Here is a 26,782-nt window from a genome sequence, read left to right as displayed (position 1 = left end):
AATTGTCAGTGATTGGATTTCAAGAGCAATAAGATGTTAGATAGAGTTTAGTGTGTAGATGTTTAATAGGGAATGCTCTTGAAGTCAATTCTTATGGAAAGGATGAAAAAAAAAAGGATTTGGTAGCAAGAGGAATTCAATATAATAGACACTTGACAGCCTGAATCAACCCCACAAGAGTCCCGTACATAGAAGGGCTTCATAGATCTCATGGGAAAACAAGCAAACTTTTTTTTTTAAAAAAAAAAAAGGAAAGAAAAATACTTTGAGAAAAAGAGACAAATCAGACAATAAAATAAAATTTCCAAAAGTAATCATATCACAAATTAAAATTTATAGCATTCAAAATACAAGAATAGAAGCTATATAAAAGTGAAACTTAATATTACAAATTTTGAAATTTTAAATTATAAAAGCAAATTTTTTTAAAAAAATTAAGAATTAGAAGACAAAGCTTGGAGATAGACCAAAATGGTGAAATAAGACTTTCCACTGTTTGTCTCCTAGCAGAAACATCTATTAGAACAACTATCCATGCATGAAAATACCTTCACAAGAACTAAGGAAACCAGGTTGAAGGTTACAGAACATGGGCATAAAACAGAAATAAGAGAGATTAAAGAGAGTAAAAAGGACAATTTCATATGACTCATGCCACACCCTCCCAACACATACCTATGCCTGCATAGCACAGCTGTGAGAGAGGTAGACTCTAGTTGGGGAGAGGAGACTGAAATAATCACCCTAATTTATCATGGACCCAAGTGCCTGGCCATCCCCTATGACCTGAGACTCCTACACAGCACACAAGAACTTAGCCTCCAGGCTGGTCTCATTTACTTATTGCCTCTCATTCCAAGGCCTCAGACCTACCCCAGAACCAGGCCAGCCCTTGCAGACCCAGATGAGACCACATCCACAGTCCACAAATTCAGGCTCATCCCTGTGCCATGCCCCCATTTGTAGTCCCACACTTCAAGCTGACATCCATGTCAGGCTGGACCTTGCAACTTCAGGCTCCAGGTAAGCATGCAAGGACCCAGGTATGAGGCCAACCCTGCAGCCCTAGACTGTAGTCCCACTACATCAAAAGGCCAGCTCCTGCGGCCCCAGGCTTCAAGCCGACCCCAGTTACAGACCTGTTTGCAAAACCCATGACTCCAGCCCAGCCTCCTACAAACCCAGGTTCCATGCCCAACCCAGTTCCAGGATAACACCTGCAGCTCCATGGACCAAGCTGGCATCCAGAGCCCCAGGACACAGAACAATGCAACATCCAGGCAAAACCCTGTAGCCCAACAATGTAGGCAATTCCCCCATGGATCCAAGATCCTGACCAATCCCAGTGAACACTAGCTCCAGGCCAACCTGCCAAGAACTCCAACAGTAAGTCCACCCACCCATGAACTCCACCAAATGGCCTAACAAGAATCTCTAGACTGGTTGACTTCTGAAGGGCATCTCCTGCTAAAACCAGTCTGTGAACACTGAAATAGGTGCCTACTTCTTCAAATGTACAAACACTAATACATAGCCACAAGGAGCATGAACAATCAGGGAAATGAGACACCAACCAAGGAACAAAATAAAGCACCAAAAACTGGACCCTAAAGAAATGGATACTTATGAACTGCCTAAAAAGAATGAAAATAATAATCTCAAAGAAGCTTAGTAAGATGCAAGAGAACACAGATAAACAAATAAATGTAATAATGAAATCAATAAATAAAATTAGAAACTTAAAGAAATAGAAACCATTAAAAAGAACCAAACAGAAATTCTGGAGCTTTAGATGACTTCATGAAAAATTCCATAAAGAGTTCAACAGCAGACTCAATAAAGTAAAACATGAATTAGTGAGCTTGAAGAAAACTCGTTGGAGATCAGCCAATCAGAGAAACAGAGGGCAAAAAGAATGAAAAAGAGGCAATAAAGTCTATGAAAATTATGGGACATCATTAAGTGAATGAATATATACATTATGGAAGATCCAGAAATGTCAGCAAAATAGAATGAGACAGAAAGCTTATTTAGAAAAATAATGATGAAAAAATTCTCAAATCTGAAGAAGGGAATAAACATCCAAATCCATGAATCCCAAAGAACCCTAAATACATTAAGTATATGGAAATCTGCACTAAGACACATTACATTAAAATGCTCAAAAAGCCAAAGACAAACCTAAAATTTTGATGGCAGCAAGAGAAAAGCAATTTGTTATGTGCAAAAGAAGCCCAGTTAGACTAACAGGAGATTTATCAGCGGTATTAATTCAGGCCAGAAGAGAGTGAGTGATACATTGAAAGTGCTGAAAGGATAAAACCACCAACAAAGAATACTATACTCAGCAATAGTATAAAAATAAAGAGGAGATAATAACTCAGAAATAAAGAGGAGATAATAACTGTTTCAGACAAAAAAAAAGCCTAAGTGCTAAAGGGAGTTTTTCAAGTTGAAACAAATGAATGCTACCTAACAACATGAAAATATATGAACATGTAAAGCTCACTGTGAAGGTAAGAATATAATCAAATCCGGAATACTCTCATTCTGTAAAGGTGATACACAAATCACATTTAACTCTAGTATGAAGTTAAAAGATAAAAGGATAAATATAACTATAGCTACTATAATTTAAGTTTGGATACACAAAATGTAAAATAATTAAATTGCAACATTAACAACATAAAATGTGAGGGGAGTAGTAAATACAATGTATAGTTTGTGTATGCAGTCAAAGCTAAGTTGTGATCAGCTTAAACTCATCAGATATAAGATATTTTATGTACACCTCATGGTAAGTACAGACACACCCACCCACAACAATAACAACAGCTGCAGCCCTGCAGCAGATACACAAAAGATAAAGAGAAGAAATTAGAGCATACCACTACAAAAAAATCATTAAATTACAAAGGAAGATGACAAAAGAAGAGGAATGAAATAAAGGAACTATAATATAATTAGAAGACAATTAAAAAATTGTAGTAGTAAGTCCTTACCTATCAATAATTACTTAATTATTGACCTTAAAGAGAGCAAGAGTGGCTATACTTTTATCAGACAAATTAGACTTTAAGTCAAAAACTGATATAAAACACAAAGAAGGTCATTATATAATGATAAAGAAGTCACTTCAACAAAACGATATAACAATTATAAATATGTATACACCAATCTTGACACACTTACATATACATAATGCAAATCTAACAGAAATGAATGAAGAAATAGATAGCAATATAATAATAGTGAGGGACTTCAATACCCCACTTTCAACAATGGACAGATAACACAAAAAATCAATAAAGAAAGAGTAGACATTAACAACACTATAGACCACAGGAAACTAACAGACATATACAGAATGTTTCAACCAACAGTAGCAATATACTTGAGCAGTATTATTTTTCTTCAAGTGCACATGAACATTTTCCAAGATAGATTATATGTTAGGCCACCAAACAAGTCTTTAAAAATTCAAGAAGATTGAAATAATATCAAGTGTCTTTTCCAACAACAATGGTATGCATACAGAAAACAATAACAGGAAGAAAATTGGAAAATCCACACAAACACGTAGAAATTAAATTACACACTCCTAAGCATCCAATAGGACAAAGAGAAAATCAAAAGAGAAATAAAAACATATCTGGAGACAAATGAAAATGGAAACTACATACCTAAACATATTGGATGCAGCAAAAGCAGTTCTAAGAGAGAAGTTTATAGCAATAAATGCCAATATTAACAAAGAAGAAAGATCTCAAATAAAAATCATAAGTTTACATCTCAAGGAACTAGAACAAAATAACAGATATCAGATCATCAATAAATAAAACAAAAAACTAGAAAAATAATATTATATATTAATGAAACTGAGTTGTTTTGAAAAGATAAATCAATAAACCTTTAGCTAGACTAAGAAAAATAAAAAGACGACTCACAAAACTAAAATTATAAACAAAAGAGGAGACATTACAACTGGTATCATGAAAATACAAAGCATCAAAAGAGACTGTTATGAATGATTATACATATCTGAACCAATTGGTTAACCTAGAAGAAATGGATATATAATTCTTAGGAGCATACCACTTACTAAGCCTGAATCATAAAGAAATAATCTCAACAGATAAATAACAAGTAAAGAGATTGAATCAGTAATCAAAAAAACTTACAAAGAAAAGAAGTCCACAAATTGATAGATTCATTGGTGAGTTCTAGGAAAAAATTTAAAGAATGATTAATGCTAATTTTTTTCAAACTCTTCAAAACAATTAAAGAGAGGGAAATATTCCAAACATAGTTTATGAGCCCAGCATTATACTGGTAAAAGCAAGATTGAGACATTACAGGGAGAGAAAATTACTACTCTCCCAGATGAACACAGACACAAAAGTCCTCCACAAAATACTAGCAAACTGAACACCACAGCACATCGAAAGGGTCACACACCATGATTAAGTGTGATTTTCCCCTGGTATGCGAGGATGATTGACCTACTAATCAACAAATATGATATACCACATTAACAGAATGACAGAGTTAAAAAAATTATCTCAATATATGCAGAAAAGCATTTGACAAAATTCAACATACTTTCATATGATAAAAACTCTCAACAGATTAGGTATAGATGAAATGTACCTAAAAATAATAATAGCCACATAGAACAAACCCAGAGGTAACATCATACTAAGCATGAAAAACTAAAAGCTTTTTCTGAACAATAAAAAACAAGACAAGAATGTCCACCCTCACTACCTGTATACAAAATAGAACTGGAAGTCCTAGCCAGAGATATCAGGCAAGAAAACCAATAAAATGTATTTATATTGGAAAGGAAGAAGTAAAATTTTCTGTATTTGAAGGTGACATAGTCTTAAGTATTGAAAACCTTAATGACTCCACCAAAAAACTGTTAGAACTAATAATTTATTCCATAAGTTTACAGGATAAAAATCAACATACAAAAATTACTATTTCTATATAATAATGACAAAGTATCGAAAAAGAAACCAAGAAAATAATCTCATTCAAAAAACATTAAACAAAAATAGAATACTTGAGAATAACTTTAACCAATGAGGCAAAAAATCTGTAACTGAAAGCTATTAAACATTGATAAAAGAAATTGAAGACACAAATAAAACAAAAGGCATCCCATGTTTAGGTACTGGAAGAATTAATATTGTGAAAATGCCCATACAAGTCAAAGCTATCTGCAGATTCAATGAAATATTAAAATTTTAATAACATCTTTCACAGAAATAGAAAACATTGTTAAATTACAATGGAACCATAAAAAATTTCAAATGACAAAAGCAGTCTAAAGCAAAAACAATCAAAACTGGCCCCATTTCAAAACTTACTACAAATCAAAACGGCATAGTACTGACATTCCATACATAAACCAGTAGAATAGCATAGAAAGCCCAGAAATAAATCCATGCATTTAAGGTCAATTGCTTTTTAATGAAACTGCAAAGAACATACAATGGGGAAAGGACAGTCTTCTCTATTAAATGTGTTGGGAAATGTAAATACCCACATGAAGAAAAATAAAGTTAAACCATTATTTCACACTTTATTCAAAAAACAACTCAAAATGTTATTACTTAAATGTAGAACGTGAAACCATAAAGTTATTAGGAGAAAATATAGGAAAAATTTCTTGACATTGGTCTAGATTATAATTTTTTGGATATAACCTTTAACTCACAGACAACAAAAGCAAAAATAGACAGATGGGACTACATTAAACTAAAATGCTGCTGCACAGCAAAGGAAGCATTCATACAATTAAGAGACAACCCACAAAATGGGAGAAAATATTAGCAAACCACACATCTGATAAGAGATTAATATCCAAAATACATAAGGAACCTAAATAACTCAATAGTAGGAAAACAGCGTGATTTTACAAGTGAACAAAGGACCTGAATAGACATTTCTCGAAGGAATGAATAATGGATATATAAACAATTGCTCAACATCACTATCATCAGATACATGCAAATTAAAACCAAAAGACAGGACCTTCCATCTATCGGAATGACTATCATCGAAGAGACAGAAGATAGCAAGTGTTGGTGAGGATATGGAGAAAATGGAATCCTTGCACACTGTTAATGGTAATTAAAATTAATACAGCCATTGTGAAAAACACAGAGGCAAATCTAAACAATTAAAAATGGAACTTCCACATTAACCAGCAATCTCATTACTGGGTATATATTCAAAGGAAATGAAATCAAGATGTCAAAAAAGTCTACACTCCTATGACCATGTAGCATTATCTATAATAGCCAAGATATGGAATCAACCTGTGTTCATCAACAAATTAATTAATAAGGAAAACATCATAAATATACCCAGTGGAATACTATTGTGCTTAAAACAGAAGAAAATTCTGTCATTTGCAACAACATGGACCAACCTGGAGGACATTAGGTTACGGGAAAAATTCAGACACAGAAAGACCAGTACCATATGATCTGATTATATGTGCAATCTAAAATAGTCATAGAGCAGAGTACAGCAGAGGGGTTATGAATGGTTGGATAGTAAAGTGGGTAGATATTGATCAAATGATTCAAACTTTTAGTTAGACTGAAGGAATTAGTTCAGGAGATTTGTTGTACAATATGGTGATTATAGTTAAAACAATGTATTGATTTCTTGAAAATATTTGCGTATAAATTTTAAAAGTTATCACCCATACAAAAATAATAAGTGTATAGGCAATACATGTTAATGAGCCTGATTTAGCCATTCCACAATATATACATATATTAACCCATCATGTTGTATGCCATAAACATATGTAATTTTTATGAGCCAATTAAAAATAAATTTTAAAAAATGCAGTAAGGTCAGAGCTCCTGAAATAAAATACTATCACTAACCAAAGAAAAAAAATATGGAGAATGTGTTAACTTCCAACCTCTGCTCACAACAAGCAATCTCCCCTCCAAGGCAACCAATCCTGGCTCAATTGACAATTCCTCCATGAAGCCTTTGCTGACTGCTCCAGTATGAATATTTTCTTCCCACTAAGGATTTTATATTCAGATTGATGATAAGGATAAGTGGTATAAACTCAAATGAATGAAAATCAAAATATGTTTATTAATCAATTTTTGGCTTACTCTCCAGGTCTCAAAGGATATGCCTAATTAATCCAATTTAGTATGTGTGGAATGTTCAGAAGATTAAGTCTCTTAGGCTATACTTTGATGTCAATGCCAAATAAATCCTCTTAGAATTATTTTGAAGAGCTGGGTCATTCTCTACAAGGACATAAATATTAACATTGATCTCATTGTACATATATTCTCCTAAATGATCAAAAAGATAGTTTAATTGCTGCATCTAATTTAAAAACTAATACCAGGCAACCAGATGGTCTCTATAAAACTCTTATCAGGAAAATCGAGGTGAGAATTTAACACTTATTATTACTAAAAAAATTGATATCCTGAAACATTTTTTCTTTGAGTTACTTATGGTTTTCTTTTTCCTTACGTTTCTAATTTTTCAATTTTTTAAGATTCTTATATTCTTTTTCTAAATCTAAAGTCTATTGTGTAAACTCTAGACAATTTACTATAATCCATTTATATCACTTATGAATTCAAGAGGAGCCTACATTGATTCAAAAATAAATAAGAGCACACTTTGGTAGTAATAACAGAATACATTAGGGAAAATGTTTAAACTTCTTTAAATAATGAGGTAACCTCTACAATGAAATAGTGTTGAAAATGTATTGTGCATTCCCTATGTATTAAAAAAACATATGAGCAAGGACTATAATTTCAAACCAATCTTTTAAACCCCCGATATAATTTTAGGGAGTGTTCTTGTTTCTCTTTTGATTCTTAGAGAAATCAAATACCAATATAAACCATATATCTGTTTAATTTACTACAATCAACCGAGAAAACTGAAGGAAATCTTATGTTATGTGACTTTAAAGTGGCAAGGGTAACTAGTTAAGGAAAAGTATTCAAATTATATTTATATACATTTCAAAGTTCATTTTAAAATACTGTTTCTAAAGATATCATCCCCCAGATAATCTGATATTTAAAAGTCAGCAATATTTTCAGGAAACTAAAATAGAAGAGGTCTTTCTATGTCTCTCCAAAACATTTTCTCTGTTCCTGAAATTTGGAGTGTACTTGTGATCACTTACTATCCAGAAAATTATCAATCTGTAAATGTCTAGAACAGTCTCAACTACCTTTTAAAGAAAGTAAAATAAAACAGGCATTCAATATCAGTGCATGCATACCTGTTTCCAAAAGTAACTATAATAAATGAAGGTAGATTGAAATAAAACATGCCCCAACAGATTAGAACTCCATGTTTAAGGACCTATCTAAGGGGTTAGTAACGGAAGTTTTAAAAATATCCTCAAATTTTAACAAATGTGGTCTAGAATCTATTCCAAATAGAATCTAGGAATACCATAAAATCATAATGTTCAAAAGAGCAAAAGTTGACACTAAGGTGATACTGCTTTTATAGGTAAAGGATCATAAGAATGCATTACCACAAGATGTGAACATATCCCTGAATGTTTTGAGATACATGCAAGACTGTCAGCAAATAATTATTGTAACTACCAATGTCATCGTCATGAGAATGAAGCAGGCACTTGTTCAGTAAGTGCATTGTGATGTTCTCCACTGTAGATTTCTAAAGTGCAGAAAACATTAGTTGAATCCCCAATGATTTTTATGGATTTATTGAAGTATAAAACATAGCAGTTCTAAGGGTACTTAATTTTATATACTTAATAAAGATTGTTTCTTGAATATGAGGAATAGTTATTATAGAAAAGTTAAAATAGAGAAAAATATAAACAGGAAAAAATGACCAATAATTTTTATACATAGCAAAAACTAGTAAAAACATTTTGATGTGCTTCTGTACTACCTTCTGTTACATTTACATGTAAATATTTATTTGGTAATTCAGGTTATACTGCATGTAAAACCTTTTATTTTGCTTTTATTCAATATTTTGTGTCTGTTTTATTGTAATAAATATTCTAGCAAAACACCATTTAAAATATTTGACAGTATACATTTATACGGATGATTCACATTTATTTAATCATACTGGTTAACTAAAAGGTTACCATTTAGGTGTTTAAATTTTTCACTATTATGAATGAGATTACAATGAACATCATTATATGTACATATTTTCTGAAGTTTTAGTTATTTCTTTTTGACGGATTTATTTTTACTGGTTAAAAGGTATGAACCTTAAAAGTTTTTTAATCTATTACCAAATTATTTTCTAATGATTACACCAATTTATACATTTACTAGGAATGCAATTAGGTTGCCATTTTACTGTTTCCTAGATAACACTCAATATTGTCAGGTTTTTTTAAATCTTATTTTCATCTTGTGGAAGATGCTCTCCTTCTTTTAAGCCAAAGAGACCTCAATAATTGTGGCATATTATAAATTGGTGCCTTATTTCTCCACAATTGTTTTTCAGACAAGTCAGGAATGGCTGAAGAAAATCATACCATGAAAAATGAGTTTATCCTCACGGGGTTTACAGATCACCCAGAGCTGAAGACTCTGCTGTTTGTGGTGTTCTTTGCCATCTATCTGATCACCATGGTGGGGAATATTGGTATGATGGCACTGATATTTACCCACCGTCGACTTCACACACCAATGTACATCTTTCTGGGAAACCTGGCTCTTGTGGATTCTTGCTGTGCCTGTGCCATTACCCCCAAAATGTTAGAGAACTTCTTTTCTGAGGACAAAAGGATTTCCCTCTATGAATGTACAGCACAGTTTTATTTTCTCTGCACTGTGGAAACTGCAGACTGCTTTCTTCTGGCAGCAATGGCCTATGACCGCTATGTGGCTATATGCAGCCCACTGCAGTACCACATCATGATGTCCAAGAAACTCTGCATTCAGATGACCACAGGGGCCTTCATAGCTGGAAACCTGCATTCCATGATTCATGTGGGGCTTGTATTTAGGTTAGTTTTCTGTGGATCGAATCACATCAACCACTTTTACTGTGACATTCTTCCCTTGTATAGACTCTCCTGTGTTGACCCTTTCATCAATGAACTGGTTCTATTCATCTTCTCAGGTTCAATTCAAGTCTTTACGATAGGTAGTGTCTTCATATCTTATCTCTATATTCTTCTTACTATTTTCAGAATGAACTCCAAAGAGGGAAGGGCCAAAGCCTTTTCTACCTGTGCATCCCACTTTTCATCAGTTTCATTATTCTATGGATCTATTTTTTTCATATACATTAGACCGAATTTGCTTGAAGGAGGTAATGATATACCAGCTGCCATTTTATTTACAATAGTAGTTCCCTTACTAAATCCTTTCATTTATAGCCTGAGAAACAAGGAAGTAATAAGTGTCTTAAGAAAAATTCTGCTGAAAATAAAATCTCAAGAAAGTGTGAACAAATGACATCTATCCTAGCTTAATGGTTTAACGCTCAAAAACCTTCTAAATAAAATTACACAGAGGAAGTGTACTAATTGTATACAAAATATTAAAACATGTCAAAATGCAATCAAATTAAGCAGAAATATGTGACAGGGAAAATTCATGGAAAGGAGTGAATTGTGCTAAATCTTTACTCAGAATTTAAAAGCACATCCAGACATTGAATTCATTCAAGCAGCAATGTAGAATGCCACCATGCCTATAGACTGTGTTAGTAACAATTATGATTAACACCCAAAACAACAGCAAAACTACAAGTTACAAATGTAGAAGGCTATTCCATTTACAAAGTGGGCTTTGATAACCAGCCCATTCTAATAGCTTACAACATGAGCATTACAGTTAAGTGTTTAAGATCATGTGAACAGTCCACCAATGAAATTACTTACATCCATGAACAACAAAAATGGCAAGTGGATTTTGAGGAAGAAAATGTAATTGTGTGTGGAGGACATTATTGTAGTTAGAATGGGATAGTCAGGAAATTATTGTGCCCAATAAAAGTGAATATTGTATTTCCAAATTGAAGTTGTTGTTAAAATGATTTTATCATTTAAATAATTAAAATCAGAATGTCTAATTTCAAGATAGGTTTCATTAAGTTTTATTTACTCCAAAATCTGCATGCATAAATATACCATATCATAAAGTTCTAGACAAACAGTTCAAGCTTCATATAGATCTGAAGAGTCTTCATTGTCAGTGAGTTAGGCTAAACTTCTCTGTGCCCCCTCCTGAGAGGTGAGGAAGGGGTTAAACAATGGAGACACAATCTTTTGGTATATTATATATAGACATGTCAAAAAGTATGATTGTTGAACTGTGGGCAGGGCTTATCTCAAATACTTTCTTTTATTCCTTCACCACTGCAAAACTTAAAGTTGTTTAATATGGATAGAACCTAATAACCTTATGTGACATCATAAAGAAATACTTTCCAATTATTCACTCTACATATGTTTATTGAGATTCTGCTATGTGCGAGCACTGTTCTAGATGCTAAGACATATTAATGACCAAGACACCACTCTTTTCATCTTCTTAAATAATGGAACATTGCCATTATTTTAATTACTAACTTCTGGAACAAGGAGGACCCATAACAGGTAACAGAAAAATTCTCCCTTCCACCTCCTCTCTTGATGCTCTGTGGTCACATCTAAATTTTCAGAAGGCAATTGTCAGGTTGCGGTGGGTCTCAAGCTAGCCAGCCACCATAGGCTGGCATCACATGGAAAATCAGCATGCTGAGTCTATATAGAAAAAGGAGCAGAAAACAGATATATTTTCTAGATATAATTCCCTAAACCATGAATGCAAAACTATAAAAATATAGTGTATATTTGTAACCTCCAAGAAAACCTATCCTAGTTCATTCCAGTTATACTCAGACATTTCAGTATTTCCTTGCCTGTTTCAAATTTAAACCCCATCAATTGAGTTTTTGCTTAATTCACTTCCATCAGCATCACCAAATGGATTTGAATACTTACTATGTGTCCATCCTGTGCTAAGCTGTATATACACATTATTACCTCATTTAACCCTCATAAATCCTGTGAGAGAACTACAATTATTATCCCATGTGACAGGTGAGAATATGAAGGGCAGTATGGTTGAGTCACTTGTTCAATGACCCACAGGAGTCTGCATGACCTGAACCCCAGGCTGCCTAATTACAAAAACTACATTCTCAATTATTACGTAAGAAATCACAAAAGGTCACCCAGATATTGCACAGAATTATGTATCCCACGCAATGCAGAACAGCATAGTGTTCTTTGGAAAATTAATTTTAAGAGATTTAAAAATCAGGAGAATATTTATTAAAATTTTTTATAAAAGCAAAATTTGACTTTTCTTGAAAAACTGGCAACAATTCTTATGTCACCTCCCTGGCCCCTCTGAACATTTAAATGTATAACTTTGCATTAAAAACTACTGCCTCTCATCATACTTCATTATTTCAGTGCTTACTTACAGTAAAAATATTTACCAAGTTGTAGTTGTGAATTATAAAATATGCTGATTTGAACAATTTCTCAATGTTTCAGCTTACCTTTTATAGTGAAAACATTTAAAAAAAGAAATGACCAAAAAGTTCCAGAAGGGATAATTTATTAATTCATTTGCAGTCACATGTAGTGGGTCAAGAAAAAGCAAAAATAACAATAAATAAATAAGCTAAATACAGAATTTATCGGGCACCTAATAAAACGGTGGTGTGTTTTTGGGGTGTGTATTTCTGCTAGATGCCTTTTCACTATGCATTAAGTATGCAATGTAGGATTCAACTAGTACCAGGAGGAAAGATGGGAAATTTTGACCTGTTTGTTATACACCAGAGGAGAAAAACTGGGAAGAAATACTCAACCTACAAGAAATATAAATAGGTTTAACCAGAAAAAGCTTTACATTTTAAATGCCTGCATTGACTTCTTCCCTGGTTTCCTGAGTCCAGCTAGGTCAATTTTATAGTAAGAGGCCCCGACTTCCATCTTCTCAGAGATTGCATCTGTTGGTTACATCATCCACGAGTGGAAAATTTACAGTTCAAAGAAAAAAGAATGGTTTGGAGATCATATTCACTGGGGAAGAAATGAAGATGAAAAGAAGGATGCTGTTCATTTTAAGTTCTGAGGGTGGAAGTAGATTTCAGGGCCATTTCAGGAAAGTAGATTTGTCTTTTCCTCTGGGGAATAATCAGATTTCTTCCCAAATCCCTACAACCTCTTTCCTCTTCTCCTACTTGGGCTTCCTTGTTTGCACACATGCGTGTGCAGGAATGGCTGTGTGCTTGGACTCAGCTCCAGCTGGAAGCATGCTCTCCTTTGTTACTGTTGGAGAAATTCAACAGTACAAAAATACAGTTGATGACTTGAAAGCGCTGCACCTTCAAGCCATAGATGCAGCCCTTTTGTCAAGTCATCAACTGTACTTTTGTACTGAGGTTAACAAAAAAAGAGATAAAATATTAATCGTTCCTTTAAACTTTAAGAAAACTTTAAAAGAAAAATATAAGCCAAATACATTATTTTAAAAAAGAAAATCTTATACAGTAAACAGTTAACTGTTGAGCTGTACGTTCTTTATAAAAAAATTATTCAGTTTTACTGAGCAGGAGATATAGGTATGAACTTGATAGAAATATGGTAGAACAATAATCAATATAATTCATTTTAAGTAAATACATTTTACTAAATATGTTTATTGACCAACCCTTTTATTAACTATAAACTTGCTATTTTATTTGGTTTGAATTAGCTTCATCTCTGCATTATAATTTTATGTTTTGTTTATGTTGATGAATCAACATCAATCCCAGGAACAGAGAGAACAGATACCAGTTAGTCCTGTTTAAGGTGTTAACAATAAAGGTAGCTCCATTTTCATAAAGGAAAGAAAGCCAAATACTAATGTAGGACAGCATGTATTATCAAATCAGTGTGATAACTTTGGAGAAATGAGTCATATACCGATATGACTTATAGGTCTATTTTGTTTGACGCTCCCTTTAGAAGTTCAGGATAAAATAATACTTATGAAATGAAGGAAAACTGACTGAGATAAAAGTCACAAAATTTCTACTGGGAGAATACCTTACTGGAGATTGTTTTAAACATGACTTTATACAGAGATATGTATCTATGTGGAACTAGTTCTTCATAAAACCAGAGAATTAATGTGAGAAAAGTAAACAACAGCCTTTTGGCTATGATGCCCTGATGGGCATGTTAGGACATTCTAACCTGAATGCAGGTGTTGGAGCTTACTGGTATACCATTTAAGATGGGCAGTCAGGGGTTGGGAGGAGACATGTTTTGAAAGTTTGCAATCAATCAGAATATAGACTAAATGAGTTACTCTGGGATACCACAAGTGGGGATAACAGGGCAGGGAAAATTTATTTACTCATGCCTGGAAGGCAAATATGTATAGACTAACCCAATGTGTAGGTCAAGTAATGTAATATGAGGGGCACCTAAACTATTCTAGTCAAAATACTTCTCCAACTCTATAGCAAGTACATATTCCACTATTAGAATACTAAATTGAGGCAAACATGATGGATAGATTTTATCTTTCCTGCCACATGAGTAAGAGGACGATTGATTGGACTCAGAAATGAAATGTGTTATGCTTCCATATTTTTAAAAAGTTATTTATTTTTAAAACAAATGTGGTGGCACATATTCCATGTTATTTGTGAGGGGAGGGGTGCAGTCTGTGTCTCAGGATCTATTAAATGCATGACACCAGCTGAAGCATTCAAACACTATATTAAGAAAGAAAGGCAAACAGGTAAAAAGCATGAAAGACAGGACCCAGAGCAAGATGGCCGAATAGGAACAGCTCCAGTCTCCAGCTCCCAGGGTGAGAGACACAGAAGACAGGTGATTTCTGCATTTTCAACTGAGGTACCAGGTTCGTCTAACTGGGGAGTGCCGGACAATTGGTGCTTGTCAGCTGGTGCAGCCTGACCAGCGAGAGCTGAAGCAGGGCGAGGCATCGCCTCACCTGGGAAGCACAAGGGGGAAGGGAATCCCTTTTCCTAGCAAGGGGAACTGAGACACACAACACCTGCAAAATCGGGTAACTCCCACCTTAATACTAAGCTTTACCAAGGGTCTTAGCAAATGGTACACCAGGAGATTGTATCCCACACCTGGCCGGGAGGGTCCCACACCCACTGAGCCTCCCTCATTGCTAGCATAGCAGTCTGAGATCTAACTGCAAGGCAGCAGCGAGCCTGGGGGAGGGGCACCCGCCATTGCTGAGGCTTAAGTAGGTAAACAAAGCCCCCAGGAAGCTCGAACTGGGTGGAGCCCACAGCAGCTCAAGGAGGCCTGCCTGTCTCTGTAGACTACACCTCTGGGGACAGGGCACAGCTAAACAAAAAGCAGCAGAAACCTCTGCAGATGCAAATGACCCTGTCTCACAGCTTTGAAGAGAGCAGTGGATCTCCCAACATGGAGGTTGAGATCTGAGAACGGACAGACTGCCTACTCAAGTGGGTCCCTGACCCCTGAGTAGCCTAACTGGGAGACATCCCCCACTAGGTGCAGACCGACACCCCACACCTCACACGGCAGGGTACACCCCTGAGAGGAAGCTTCCAGAGCAAGAATCAGACAGGAACCCTTGCTGTTCAGCAATATTCTATCTTCTGCAGCCTCCGCTGCTGATATCCAGGCAAACAGGGTCTGGAGTGGACCGCAAGCAATCTCCAACAGACCTACAGCTGAGGGTCCTGACTGTTAGAAGGAAAACTAACAAACAGAAAGGACACCCACATGAAAACTCCATCAGTACATCACCATCATCAAAGACCAAAGGCAGATAAAACCACAAAGATGGGGAAAAAGCAGGGCAGAAAAGCTGGAAATTCGAAAAATAAGAGTGCATCTCCCTCTCCAAAGGAACGCAGCTCATCGCCAGCAACGGATCAAAGCTGGAAGGAGAATGACTTTGACGAGTTGAGAGAAGGCTTCAGTCCATCCAACTTCTCAGACCTAAAGGAGGAATTACGTGCCCAGCGCAAAGAAACTAAAAATCTTGAAAAAAGAATGGAAGAATGGATAACTAGAATAATCAATGCAGAGAAGGCCATAAACGAACTGACAGAGATGAAAACCATGACACGAGAAATACGTGGCAAATGCACAAGCTTCAGTAACCGACTTGATCAACTGGAAGAAAGAGTATCAGCGATTGAGGATCAAATGAATGAAATGAAGTGAGAAGAGAAGTCTAAAGATAAAAGAGGAAAAGGAAATGAACAAAGACTTCAAGAAGTATGGGATTATGTGAAAAGACCAAATCTACGTCTAATTGGGGTGCCTGAAAGTGAGGCGGAAAATGGAACCAAGTTGGAAAACACTCTTCAGGATATCATCCAGGAGAACTTCCCCAACTTAGTAAGGCAGGCCAACATTCAAATTCAGGAAATACAGAGAACGCCACAAAGATCCTCCTCAAGAAGAGCAACTCCAAGACACATAATTGTCAGATTCACCAAAGTTGAAATGAAGGAAAAAATGTTAAGGGCAGCCAGAGAGAAAGGTCAGGTTACCCACAAAGGGAAGCCCATCAGACTAAGAGCAGATCTCTTGGCAGAAACTCTCCAAGCCAGAAGAGAGTGGGGGCCAATATTCAACATTCTTAAAGAAAAGAATTTTAAACCCAGAATTTCATATCCAGCCAAACTAAGTTTCATAAGTGAAGGAGAAATAAAATCCTTTACAGACAAGCAAATGCTTAGAGATTTTGTCACCACCAGGCCTGCTTTACAAGAGAACCTCAAGGAAGCACTAAACATGGAAAGGAAAAACCAGTACCAGCCATTGCAAAAACATGCCAAAATGTAAAGACCATTGATGCTAGGAAGAAACTGCATTAACTAGTGAGCAAAATAACCAGCTAATATCACAATGACAGGATCAAGTTCACACATAACAATATTAACCTTAAATGTAAATGGACTAAATGGTCCAATTAAAAGACACAGAGTGGCAAATTGGATAAAGAGTCAAGACTCATCAGTTTGCTGTATTCTGGAGACCCATCTCACATGCAGAGACATACATAGGCTCAAAATAAAGGGATGGAGGAAGATCTACCAAGCAAATGGAAAATAAAAAAAAGCAGGGTTTGCAATCCTAGTCTCTGATAAAACAGACTTTAAACCATCAAAGATCAAAAGAGACAAAGAAGGCCATTACATAATGGTAAAGGGATCAATTCACCAGGAAGAGCTAACTATCCTAAATATATATGCACCCAATACAGGAGCACCCAGATTCATAAAGCAAGTCCTTAGAGACTTAAAAAAGACTTAGACTCCCATACAATAATAATGGGAGACTTTAACACCCCACTGTCGACATTAGACAGATCAATGAGACAGAAAGTTAACAAGGATATCCAGGAATTGAACTCAACTCTGCACCAAGCAGACCTAATAGACAGCTACAGAACTCTCCACCCCAAATCAACAGAATATACATTCTTCTCAGCACCACATCACACTTATTCCAAAATTGACTACATAGTTGGAAGTAAAGCACTCCTCAGCAAATGAAAAAGAACAGAAATTATAACAAACTGTCTCTCAGACCACAGTGCAATCAAACTAGAATGCAGGACTAAGAAACTCAATCAAAACCGCTCAACTACATGGAAACTGAACAACCTGCTCCTGAATGACTACTGGGTACATAACGAAATGAAGGCAGAAATAAAGATGTTCTTTGAAACCATTGAGAACAAAGATCAACATACCAGAATCTCTGGGACACATTTAAAGCAGTGTGTAGAGGGAAATTTATAGCACTAAATGCCCACAAGAGAAAGCAGGAAAGATCTAAAATTGACACCCTAACATCACAGTTAAAAGAACTAGAGAAGCAAGAGCAAACACATTCAAAAGCTAGCAGAAGGCAAGAAATAACTAAGATCACAGCAGAACTGATGGAGATAGAGACACAAAAACTCTTCAAAAAATCAGTGAATCCAGGAGCTGGTTTTTTGAAAAGATCAACAAAATTGATAGACCGCTAGCAAGACTAATAAAGAAAAAAAGAGAAGAATCAAACAGATGCAACAAAAAATGATAAAGGGGATATCACCACTGACCCCACCGAAATACAAACTACCATCACGGAATACTATAAATGCCTCTACGCAAATAAACTAGAAAACCTAGAAGAAATGGATAATTTCCTGGACACTTACACTCTCCCAAGACTAAAGCAGGAAGAAGTTGAATCCCTGAATAGACTATTAGTAGGCTCTGAAATTGAGGCAATAATTAATAGCCTACCAACCAAAAAAAGTCCAGAACCAGACGGCTTCACAGCTGAATTCTACCAGAGGTACAAGGAGGATCTGGTACCATTCCTTCTGAAACTATTCCAATCAATAGAAAAAGAGGGAATCTTCCCCTAACTCATTTTATGAGGCCAACATCATCCTGATACCAAAGCCTGGCAGAGATACAACAAAAAAAGAGAATTTTAGACCAATATCCCTGATGAGCATTGATGCAAAAATCCTCAATAAAATCCTGGCAAACCGAATCCAGCAGCACATCAAAAAGTTTATCCACCATGATCAAGTGGGCTTCATCCCTGGGATGCAAGGCTCATTCAACATACGCAAATCAATAAATGTAATCCAGCATATAAACAGAACCAAAGACAAAAACCACATGATTATCTCAATAGATGCAGAAAGGGCCTTTGACAAAATTCAACAGCCCTTCATGCTAAAAACTCTCAATAAATTTGGTATTGATGGAACGTATCTCAAAATAATAAGAGCTATTTATGAGAAACCCACAGCCAATATCATACTGAATGGTTAAAAACTGGAAGCATTCCCTTTGAAAACTGGCACAAGACAGGGATGCCCTCTCTCACCACTCCTATTCAACATAGTGTTGGAAGTTCTGGCTAGGGCAATCAGGAAAGAGAAAGAAATCAAGGGTATTCAGTTAGGAAAAGAAGAAGTCAAATTGTTCCTGTTTGCAGATGACATGATTGTATATTTAGAAAACCCCATCATCTCAGCCCAAAATCTCCTTAAGCTGATAAGCAACTTCAGCAAAGTCTCAGGATACAAAATTAATGAGCAAAAATCACAAGCATTCTTATACACCAGTAACAGACAAACAGAGAGCCAAATCATGAATGAACTCCCATTCACAATAGCTTCAAAGAGAATAAAATACCTAGGAATCCAACTTACAAGGGATGTAAAGGACCTCTTCAAGGAGAACTACAAACCACTGCTCAGTGAAATAAAAGAGGACACAAACAAATGGAAGAACATACCATGCTCATGGTTAGGAAGAATCAATATCGTGAAAATGGCCATACTGCCCAAGGTAATTTATAGATTCAATGCCATCCCCATCAAGCTACCAATGACTTTCTTCACAGAATTGGAAAAAACTGCTTTAAAGTTCATATGGAACCAAAAAAGAGCCCACATTGCCAAGACAATCGTAAATCAAAAGAACAAAGCTGGAGGCATCCCGCTACCTGATTTCAAACTATACTACAAGGCTACAGTAACCAAAATAGCATGGTACTGGTAACAAAACAGAGATATAGACCAATGGAACAGAACAGAGTCCTCAGAAATAATACCACACATCTACAGCCATCCGATCTTTGACAAACTTGAGAAAAACAAGAAATGGGGAAAGGATTCCCTATTTAATAAATGGTGCTGGGAAAACTGGCTAGCCATAAGTAGAAAGCTGAAACTGGATCCTTTCCTTACTCCTTATACGAAAATTAATTTAGATGGATTAGAGACTTAAACGTTAGATCTAATACCATAAAAACCCTAGAAGAAAACCTCGGTAATACCATTCAGGACATAGGCATGGGCAAGGACTTCATGTCTAAAACACCAAAAGCAAAGACAACAAAAGCCAAAATTGACAAATGGGATCTAATTAAACTAAAAAGCTTCTGCACAGCAAAAGAAACTACCATCAGAGTGAACAGGCAACCTACAGAATGGGAGAAAATTTTTGCAATCTACTCATCTGACAAAGGGCTAATATCCAGAACCTACAAAGAACTCAATCAAATTTACAAAAAAAAAAACAAACAACCACATCAAAAAGTGGGCAAAGGATATGAACAGACATTTCTCAAAAGAAGACATGCATACAGCCAACAGACACATGAAAAAATGCTCGTCATCACTGGCCATCAGAGAAATGCAAATCAAAACCACAATGAGATACCATCTCACACCAGTTAGAATGGCAATCATTAAAAAGTCAGGAAACAACAGGTGCTGGAGAGGATGTGGAGAAATAGGAACATTTTACACTGCTGGTGGGATTGTAAACTCGTTCAACCATTGTGGAAAACAGTATGGGGATTCCTCAAGGATCTAGAACTAAAAATACCATATGACCCAGCCATCCCATTACTGGGTATATACCCAAAGGATTATAAATCATGCTGCTATAAAGACACATGCACATGTATGTTTATTGCGGCTCTATTCACAATAGCAAAGACTTGGAATCAACCCAAATGTCCATCAGTGACAGACTGGATTAAGAAAATGTGGCACATATACACCATGGAATACTATGCAGCCATAAAAAAGGATGAGTTTGTGTCCTTTGTAGGGACATGGATGCAGCTGGAAACCATCATTCTCAGCAAACTATCACAAGAACAGAAAACCAAACACTGCATGTTCTCACTCATAGGTGGGAATTGAACAATGAGGTCACTTGGACTCGGGAAGGGGAACATCACACACGGGGGCCTATTATGGGGATGGGGGAGGGAGGAGGAATTGCATTGGGAGTTATACCTGATGTAAATGATGAGTTAATGGGTGCTGACGAGTTGATGGGTGCAGTACACCAACATGTCACAAGTATACATATGTAACAAACCTGCACATTGTGCACATGTACCCTAGAACTTATAATAATAATAATAATAATAATAATAAAGAAATGGGGAAAAAAAAAGGAGCATAAAAGACAAGAAGCAAAAAAGTAAGACTAAGGTGTTACTTTTTTGTGTCAAAATGTCAAAATGGCAAAGTGTCAAAATGGCAAAACTTTGGGAGTTGTGACTCATTGTCTCAGTAGCACACATCAATTAATCTATATTGCTTGCTCTTCAACAAGAAATAGCCCAGATGAATGAGGCATATATCAAGCAAGTCATTAATTCTCAGAGATCAAGACCAGATAATGTCCCAAACTGAGGTTCCTGGAAGACTGGGGGCAGCTGGGTTCACAGGAAGAGGCAGTTCCTCTTAGAAGTTCTATTATAGTTCTAATAGAACCCTCATACAAGTTCTATTCTTAGTTTTATGTCAGCTGAACTAGGAGTGTGACTCTCCAAAAACCCCATTACTTGAGCATGCTCAGTCTCATACTGTCACACACACACAAAAAGTAAGACTGAAATGTATCATGGTGAGAATTCTTGGAGAGAGGCATGCAATGAGCACCAAAGAGATGAAATCTGGTATAATTTCCTCAGCAATCTGATGGCTGTTCTCCTTTGCTGCTGCTCTTCCTTGCCTCCTCATCCCCTCCTGTAAAGCACGTCTTCTTTCATCCCAGCAAAGTGTGTATTGAATTAGTTCCTCTTAACGTGGTGTATTAGTCCGTTTTCACGCTGCTGATAAAGACATACTCGAGACTAGGCAATTTACAAAAGAAAGACGTTTAATGGACTTACAGTACCGCATGACTGGGGAGGCCTCACAATCATGGCAGAAGGTGAAAGGCAATTCTTATATGGCGATGGTAGCAGCCAGAGAGAGTTTGTGCAGGGAAACTCCCATTTTTAACACCATCAGATCTGGTGAGACTCATTCACTATCACGAGAACAGTGCAGGAAAGACCTGCCCCCATGATTCTATCACCTGCCATCTGGTTCCTTCCACAACACGTGGGAATTGTGGGAGTTACAATTCAAGACAAGAATTGAGTGGGGACACAGCCAAATCATATCGCTTGGGTAATGATAAAGGGCTACACACACAGTAAAAAGAATTACATAGGAACAATCCCTGCTTCATAGAAATGTATCTAATGCAGGCTATTAAAAAACAAAATAAAATGGTGTAGGATATTTATAGCACATTTAATATAATTGACCACTATTAAACCTAGTAGAACCTTATCCTTCACAATACTTCCCTTCTCAATTTTTTCTTCTATTTAACTTCATATTTAAATACATAACCCTTATTTAAAGGGAAATTACTATTTTTGAGATAGAAATATTACTCTCCTTGAGAAAATATACACCAACAAAGTAACTTATTTGTTTAAGGACTGATAGAAAACAATTAAGCTCACAATGTAATAATTATGAGTATGACTATGTACTTTTATATTTGAAAAATGTGTATTATGGATAACCAAATAATTAGTTCATAGACAACGAAATGCCAGTGGCATAATCTAAATATTTATTTATTCATCCATCATTCAATAAATACTGAGCATTTTAAAAATACACCACACACTATGAGCAAAGTTAGTCAAGATTTCTTCTGTCATGGGTCTTACAGAAGTCTTGGGAGGAAGATGTTAGACTAAAATCATTACAATTTAATAAATGTTTAAGAGTTATGTGCAATTTCTCCTGACATCTCAATTTAGTTTTATCAGAAGCTCCACGTTCCAAATTAAGACACCAACTCCTGTGCAGGATTTTCAGAGAGTAGTTTAAAACCCTATCTTGTGACTTTTGATTCATTATCCCCCTCAACTATCTATGAGTCTTGGGAATTAATCGGAATTTGGAGAATTCAGACACAGACATTCTCTAGAAAGATTTATGGGCTTTCCTGTAGTCCCACCCATTGCAATGAGGAAGCTTGTCCCCGCTCACTCTACTTACCCGATTGAGAGGGTCTTTACTCAGAGAGTTTGATACATATCCCCTGGAGTTTTGGAAACCCATAGAAGAATATATGACTCCCCTTTGAGGGGTCCAAAGGTGAAAGGGCTTGATTAGACAGCCCTGAAATAGTGAGACCCCAAGGTGAGTTGAGAGAGACCAGCACTCCCACTGTACAGATATCCATTAATCCTTTGTGATTCTTGTGGGTTAAAAGTCTTCCTAAGAGAAGGAGCTGGCCTGGGGGCCTAATAAAAGAGAACTCTTTCTTTTTAAAAAAGTTTTTAGAGACAAGATCTCACTCTGTCACCCAGGTTAAGATCATAGCTCACCGTAGCCTCAAATTTGGGGCTCAAGTGATCCTCCTGCCTTAGCCTCCCCAGTAGCAGGGACAACAGGCATGTGCCACCATGCCTATTTTTTTAATTTTTTGTAGAGACAAAGTCTTGCCATGTTGCTCAGGCTGGTCTTAAACTTCTGGCCTCAAGTGATCCTCCTGCCTCAGCCTCCCAAAATGCTGGGATTACAGGCGTGAGCCACTGTGCCCAGACCCAAAGAGAATTCTTCAGTGTGGTCCCAACAGAGGGGAATCACAGCCTGCCAGGAATGGGATTGAGGGGCAGCCCGCTGAAGGACAGATATTGATTTTACATGTTAGCAAAGCTGCAGTCTGACGATCTGCAAAAAGCCCCTGAGAAACTCACAGAATGGCTCTAAAAAGAGAAAGAGCCGGCATTATGCATGGGCTCTCCATGGCTCCAGGTTCAGATGACAACAGTACCAGCCACAATGGAAATATACTTTGCCCTAATCTACTCTCCCACTGGTTTGACCATAGAGAGATCAGAAACAGTCAGTGACTGAGGACAGAGAGAAGAGGCTGAGAAAGCCTCCTCCCCTACTGTGAGCCTCCCAACGACAGGCAAACTGAAGCTAAGAGAGAGAAGAGTTTTAACATTGAATAGTGAGTTTTTACACCTCCCTAACTGAACTGGAGTGTGATTATTAGACTGACTTTTTAGTGCTTCTCTACCTCAAAAGGGGTTACTTTATTAATTTTTTTTGTTTTGTTTTGGTAATTTTTTGTAGAGACAAAGGCCAGGCTGGTCTTAAACTCCTGGCCTCAGCCATTCTTTCATCTCAGCCTCCCAAAGAACTGGAATCATAGGCATGAACCACCATGCCTGGCTAATTAATTATTAAATGACTAAAAACCCTACCTTAGATTTTATGGCAGTATAGAAAAAATGGATCTACAGTCTCAAAGGAGCAGTAGCAAGTGGAATCACTCTTATATTTGGACTTAACTGTCTACTGCAGTCAATAAACTACCACATTCAAGAACTTCACAGTGCGATGAAATGTAAGAGAACTAACCCAAAATAGATAATTAGGGAAACTTGACTGAAGTAGCAAATATTAAGTTTTGATCTGAAAAATAAGAGTTATCTGAGTAAAAGGAGTGGGACGCAGGAGCGTAAAGGTCAGAAAAAGCTATTCAGAAAAAGGGGGGAAAAAAAACCATGAGAAAGCCTGTGGTAGGAAATGGCGTTGTTGCAGATACTGTGGCTGCATAACAAATGACCCCAAAACATAGCAGCGTAAAACAACAATTCATTTTATTTCTATCAGTTCTATAGGTTGATTGGGCTCAGCTAGTTGGTTCTTTATTAGAGTCTCACAAGGATGTAGTAAGATAATAGCTGTGGCTGAAGTCCTCTGAAGTCTCATTAAGGCTGGACATCCAGGATGGCTCCCGCACATGGCTGGAAATGCTGTTGGCTATCAGCTGGGAGCTTAGCTTGGGATTTCAGCTGGAGCATCTACACAGGACCCCTCCATGTGGCCTGGACTTCACAGCATGGTATCTGGGTTTGGAGCGGGAGTGTTCTAAGACTGAGAGTTCCAGAATTGGTTTAAGGACCCATGATCTTTATGACCTCATGAGAAGAGTGTCGTTTCAGGCACATTCTATTGGTCAAAACCATCACAAGCCAGCCTACATTGAAGGGGGTGGGAATCTCAATGCAAGACTGATCAAAGGATTTTAAGGCCATGTTTTTAAACTACCATAGTCATGGCCCAATGGAAAAACTAAAAGTTCAGTGTGTCTGAAGTATAGAAATTGCCAATGAGTTTTAAGGCCATTTAAAGAGCTTGGAAGTTATCCTTAGAGTCATGGGATGAAATTAAAAGATTACTGAGAAATGAGTAATTATCAAGGATAATGTAGAAGATCATTAAAATTATTCATGGAGCCAAGAATCTGAGTAATTTCCTGTGGAAAGAAATAAATTATTACTTGTTAAGAATCTACTTTTAATCAAGACAAGCACCACTATAGTAATCAAGACAGATTGCATAATATTGGGCAGATTTGGGGGTAACCAGGACAGACTAGAAATGTATGGTAAAGTTTCCTCTTGATGAAAAGTTACCTTTTGATGAATGTGCATTTGAAATAACAGCCATCTTCATTTTGAGATTTGTTAAAGTATTTATGTTCCCCTCCACTCATCTCTTAAACTTGTAACTAACAATACTCTGATTTCATTGTAGCATTTTACTTCATAGTTTAAATACAGATTAGGATACATTTATTTCATCAAACTTTGCCGACAGTGGTCAGCTTTGAGTTTTTATCTTCTAACTATGTCATCAAAAATCTTTAAACATTTTCTAGTACAAGCACTTTATATGAAGTGAACAAAAATCACAAAAGCCTATGTGATTGGGTAAAATTATGGATGTGATATCACAGTAGGCAAACAACCAAACTCTCTTCTTCTTCCAGCTCCAGGGCAAGAAGTGGGGGAGGTGTAAATCTCAAAATTACCTTGAAGGACCCATTGCATAGCCTAGTCTCTTCAAGGTGTTCAATTTGAGCTCTTGTCTATCAATTCTAATTCTTCCCTAGTTAATCTAGTTTCATGTATATATTTTACAATGCAGCTTTCTGATAATGTCAAGGATTATAACTCAGAAGCCACTCTCTCATTTATTGAGGGACTATTCTTTGCAAGGCAATGTGGAAGATGTTGGAGGGATACAAAGATTAAATAGGCAATAAGTTCTAGTAGGAAGGTTGATATGCACAACAATCACTGTTATACAAAAAGTAGAAAGTGACAAAAGCAGCAAGAAGAGGGTTACTCAGAATGCTACAGGGATTCAGAAGACCAAGACATTGGAGACAAGTCTTCAGTTATTTCAGTTGGTAAAGAAGTGATCATGATTTTTGCAACTGGAACTGCAGTGAAGTGGTATAGATCAAGATTTGAGTAGGTGGAGAATAGCATTCCATAAATAAAGACAATATAAGATGAATCACAGATATAAGAAAGTCCAAACTGGGTATAAGTAACAATCACTGTGACTAAAGTATAAGGAAAGGAATCAGAGAAAAAGATCCAAAGATAGAGCTAGACAATGTTACAGCTTTGATGTTAGACAAAATCTAGACTTTATTCTAGATTGTTTTTCTAAGCAGGAGAGAGTTATTGAAGGTTTTGGGGTAAAAGGTTGATGCGATAACATCTATGCTTTAGCAAATTAGGTTGGCAGGATGTGTAAAATGGGTTTCAGGTGAGCTAGTTAGTGGCAAGGAGACCAGCAGAGAGTCCACTGTCATCATCCAGGAAGGAACCTGAACTAAGGTGACTACACAGAATTTCAGTGAGGTAGGCATTACTGAAATAGAATCAAAAAATCTTGATAACTAATTGGATATAGAGGGCCAGGGAACAGGAAGAGTCAAAGATTATGTCAACATGAAAAGTCTAATTGATGGGAAAACATGTAAAACAAATGAGAATTGTTGCAGCTACGAAAAGACAGATGAGTGTAAA

At 36.3% G+C, this 26,782-nt stretch overlaps 1 protein-coding gene across 1 annotated transcript; it reads left to right on the top strand.

Annotated features, from left to right (window-relative positions):
• Positions 1–9,375: 9,375 nt before the first annotated feature.
• LOC100430927 (olfactory receptor 5K2) lies at positions 9,376–12,172 on the top strand. The gene has a single exon (XM_015129348.3). It carries the CDS (start codon positions 9,537–9,539, stop codon positions 10,482–10,484), a length of 948 nt encoding a protein of 315 aa, XP_014984834.3. The 5' UTR covers positions 9,376–9,536; the 3' UTR covers positions 10,485–12,172.
• The last annotated feature ends 14,610 nt before the right edge of the window (positions 12,173–26,782 follow it).

The sequence above is a fragment of the Macaca mulatta genome, chromosome 2, assembly GCF_049350105.2.
Source record: "Macaca mulatta isolate MMU2019108-1 chromosome 2, T2T-MMU8v2.0, whole genome shotgun sequence".
NCBI classification, from domain to species: Eukaryota; Metazoa; Chordata; class Mammalia; order Primates; family Cercopithecidae; genus Macaca; species Macaca mulatta.
This window is presented reverse-complemented; position numbering and strand designations above follow the sequence as displayed.

What these genes read in the sequence shown, in the direction of transcription:
- LOC100430927 (XM_015129348.3), top strand. Translation starts at nt 9,537, where the DNA reads ATGGCTGAAGAAAATCATACCATGAAAAATGAGTTTATCCTCACGGGG.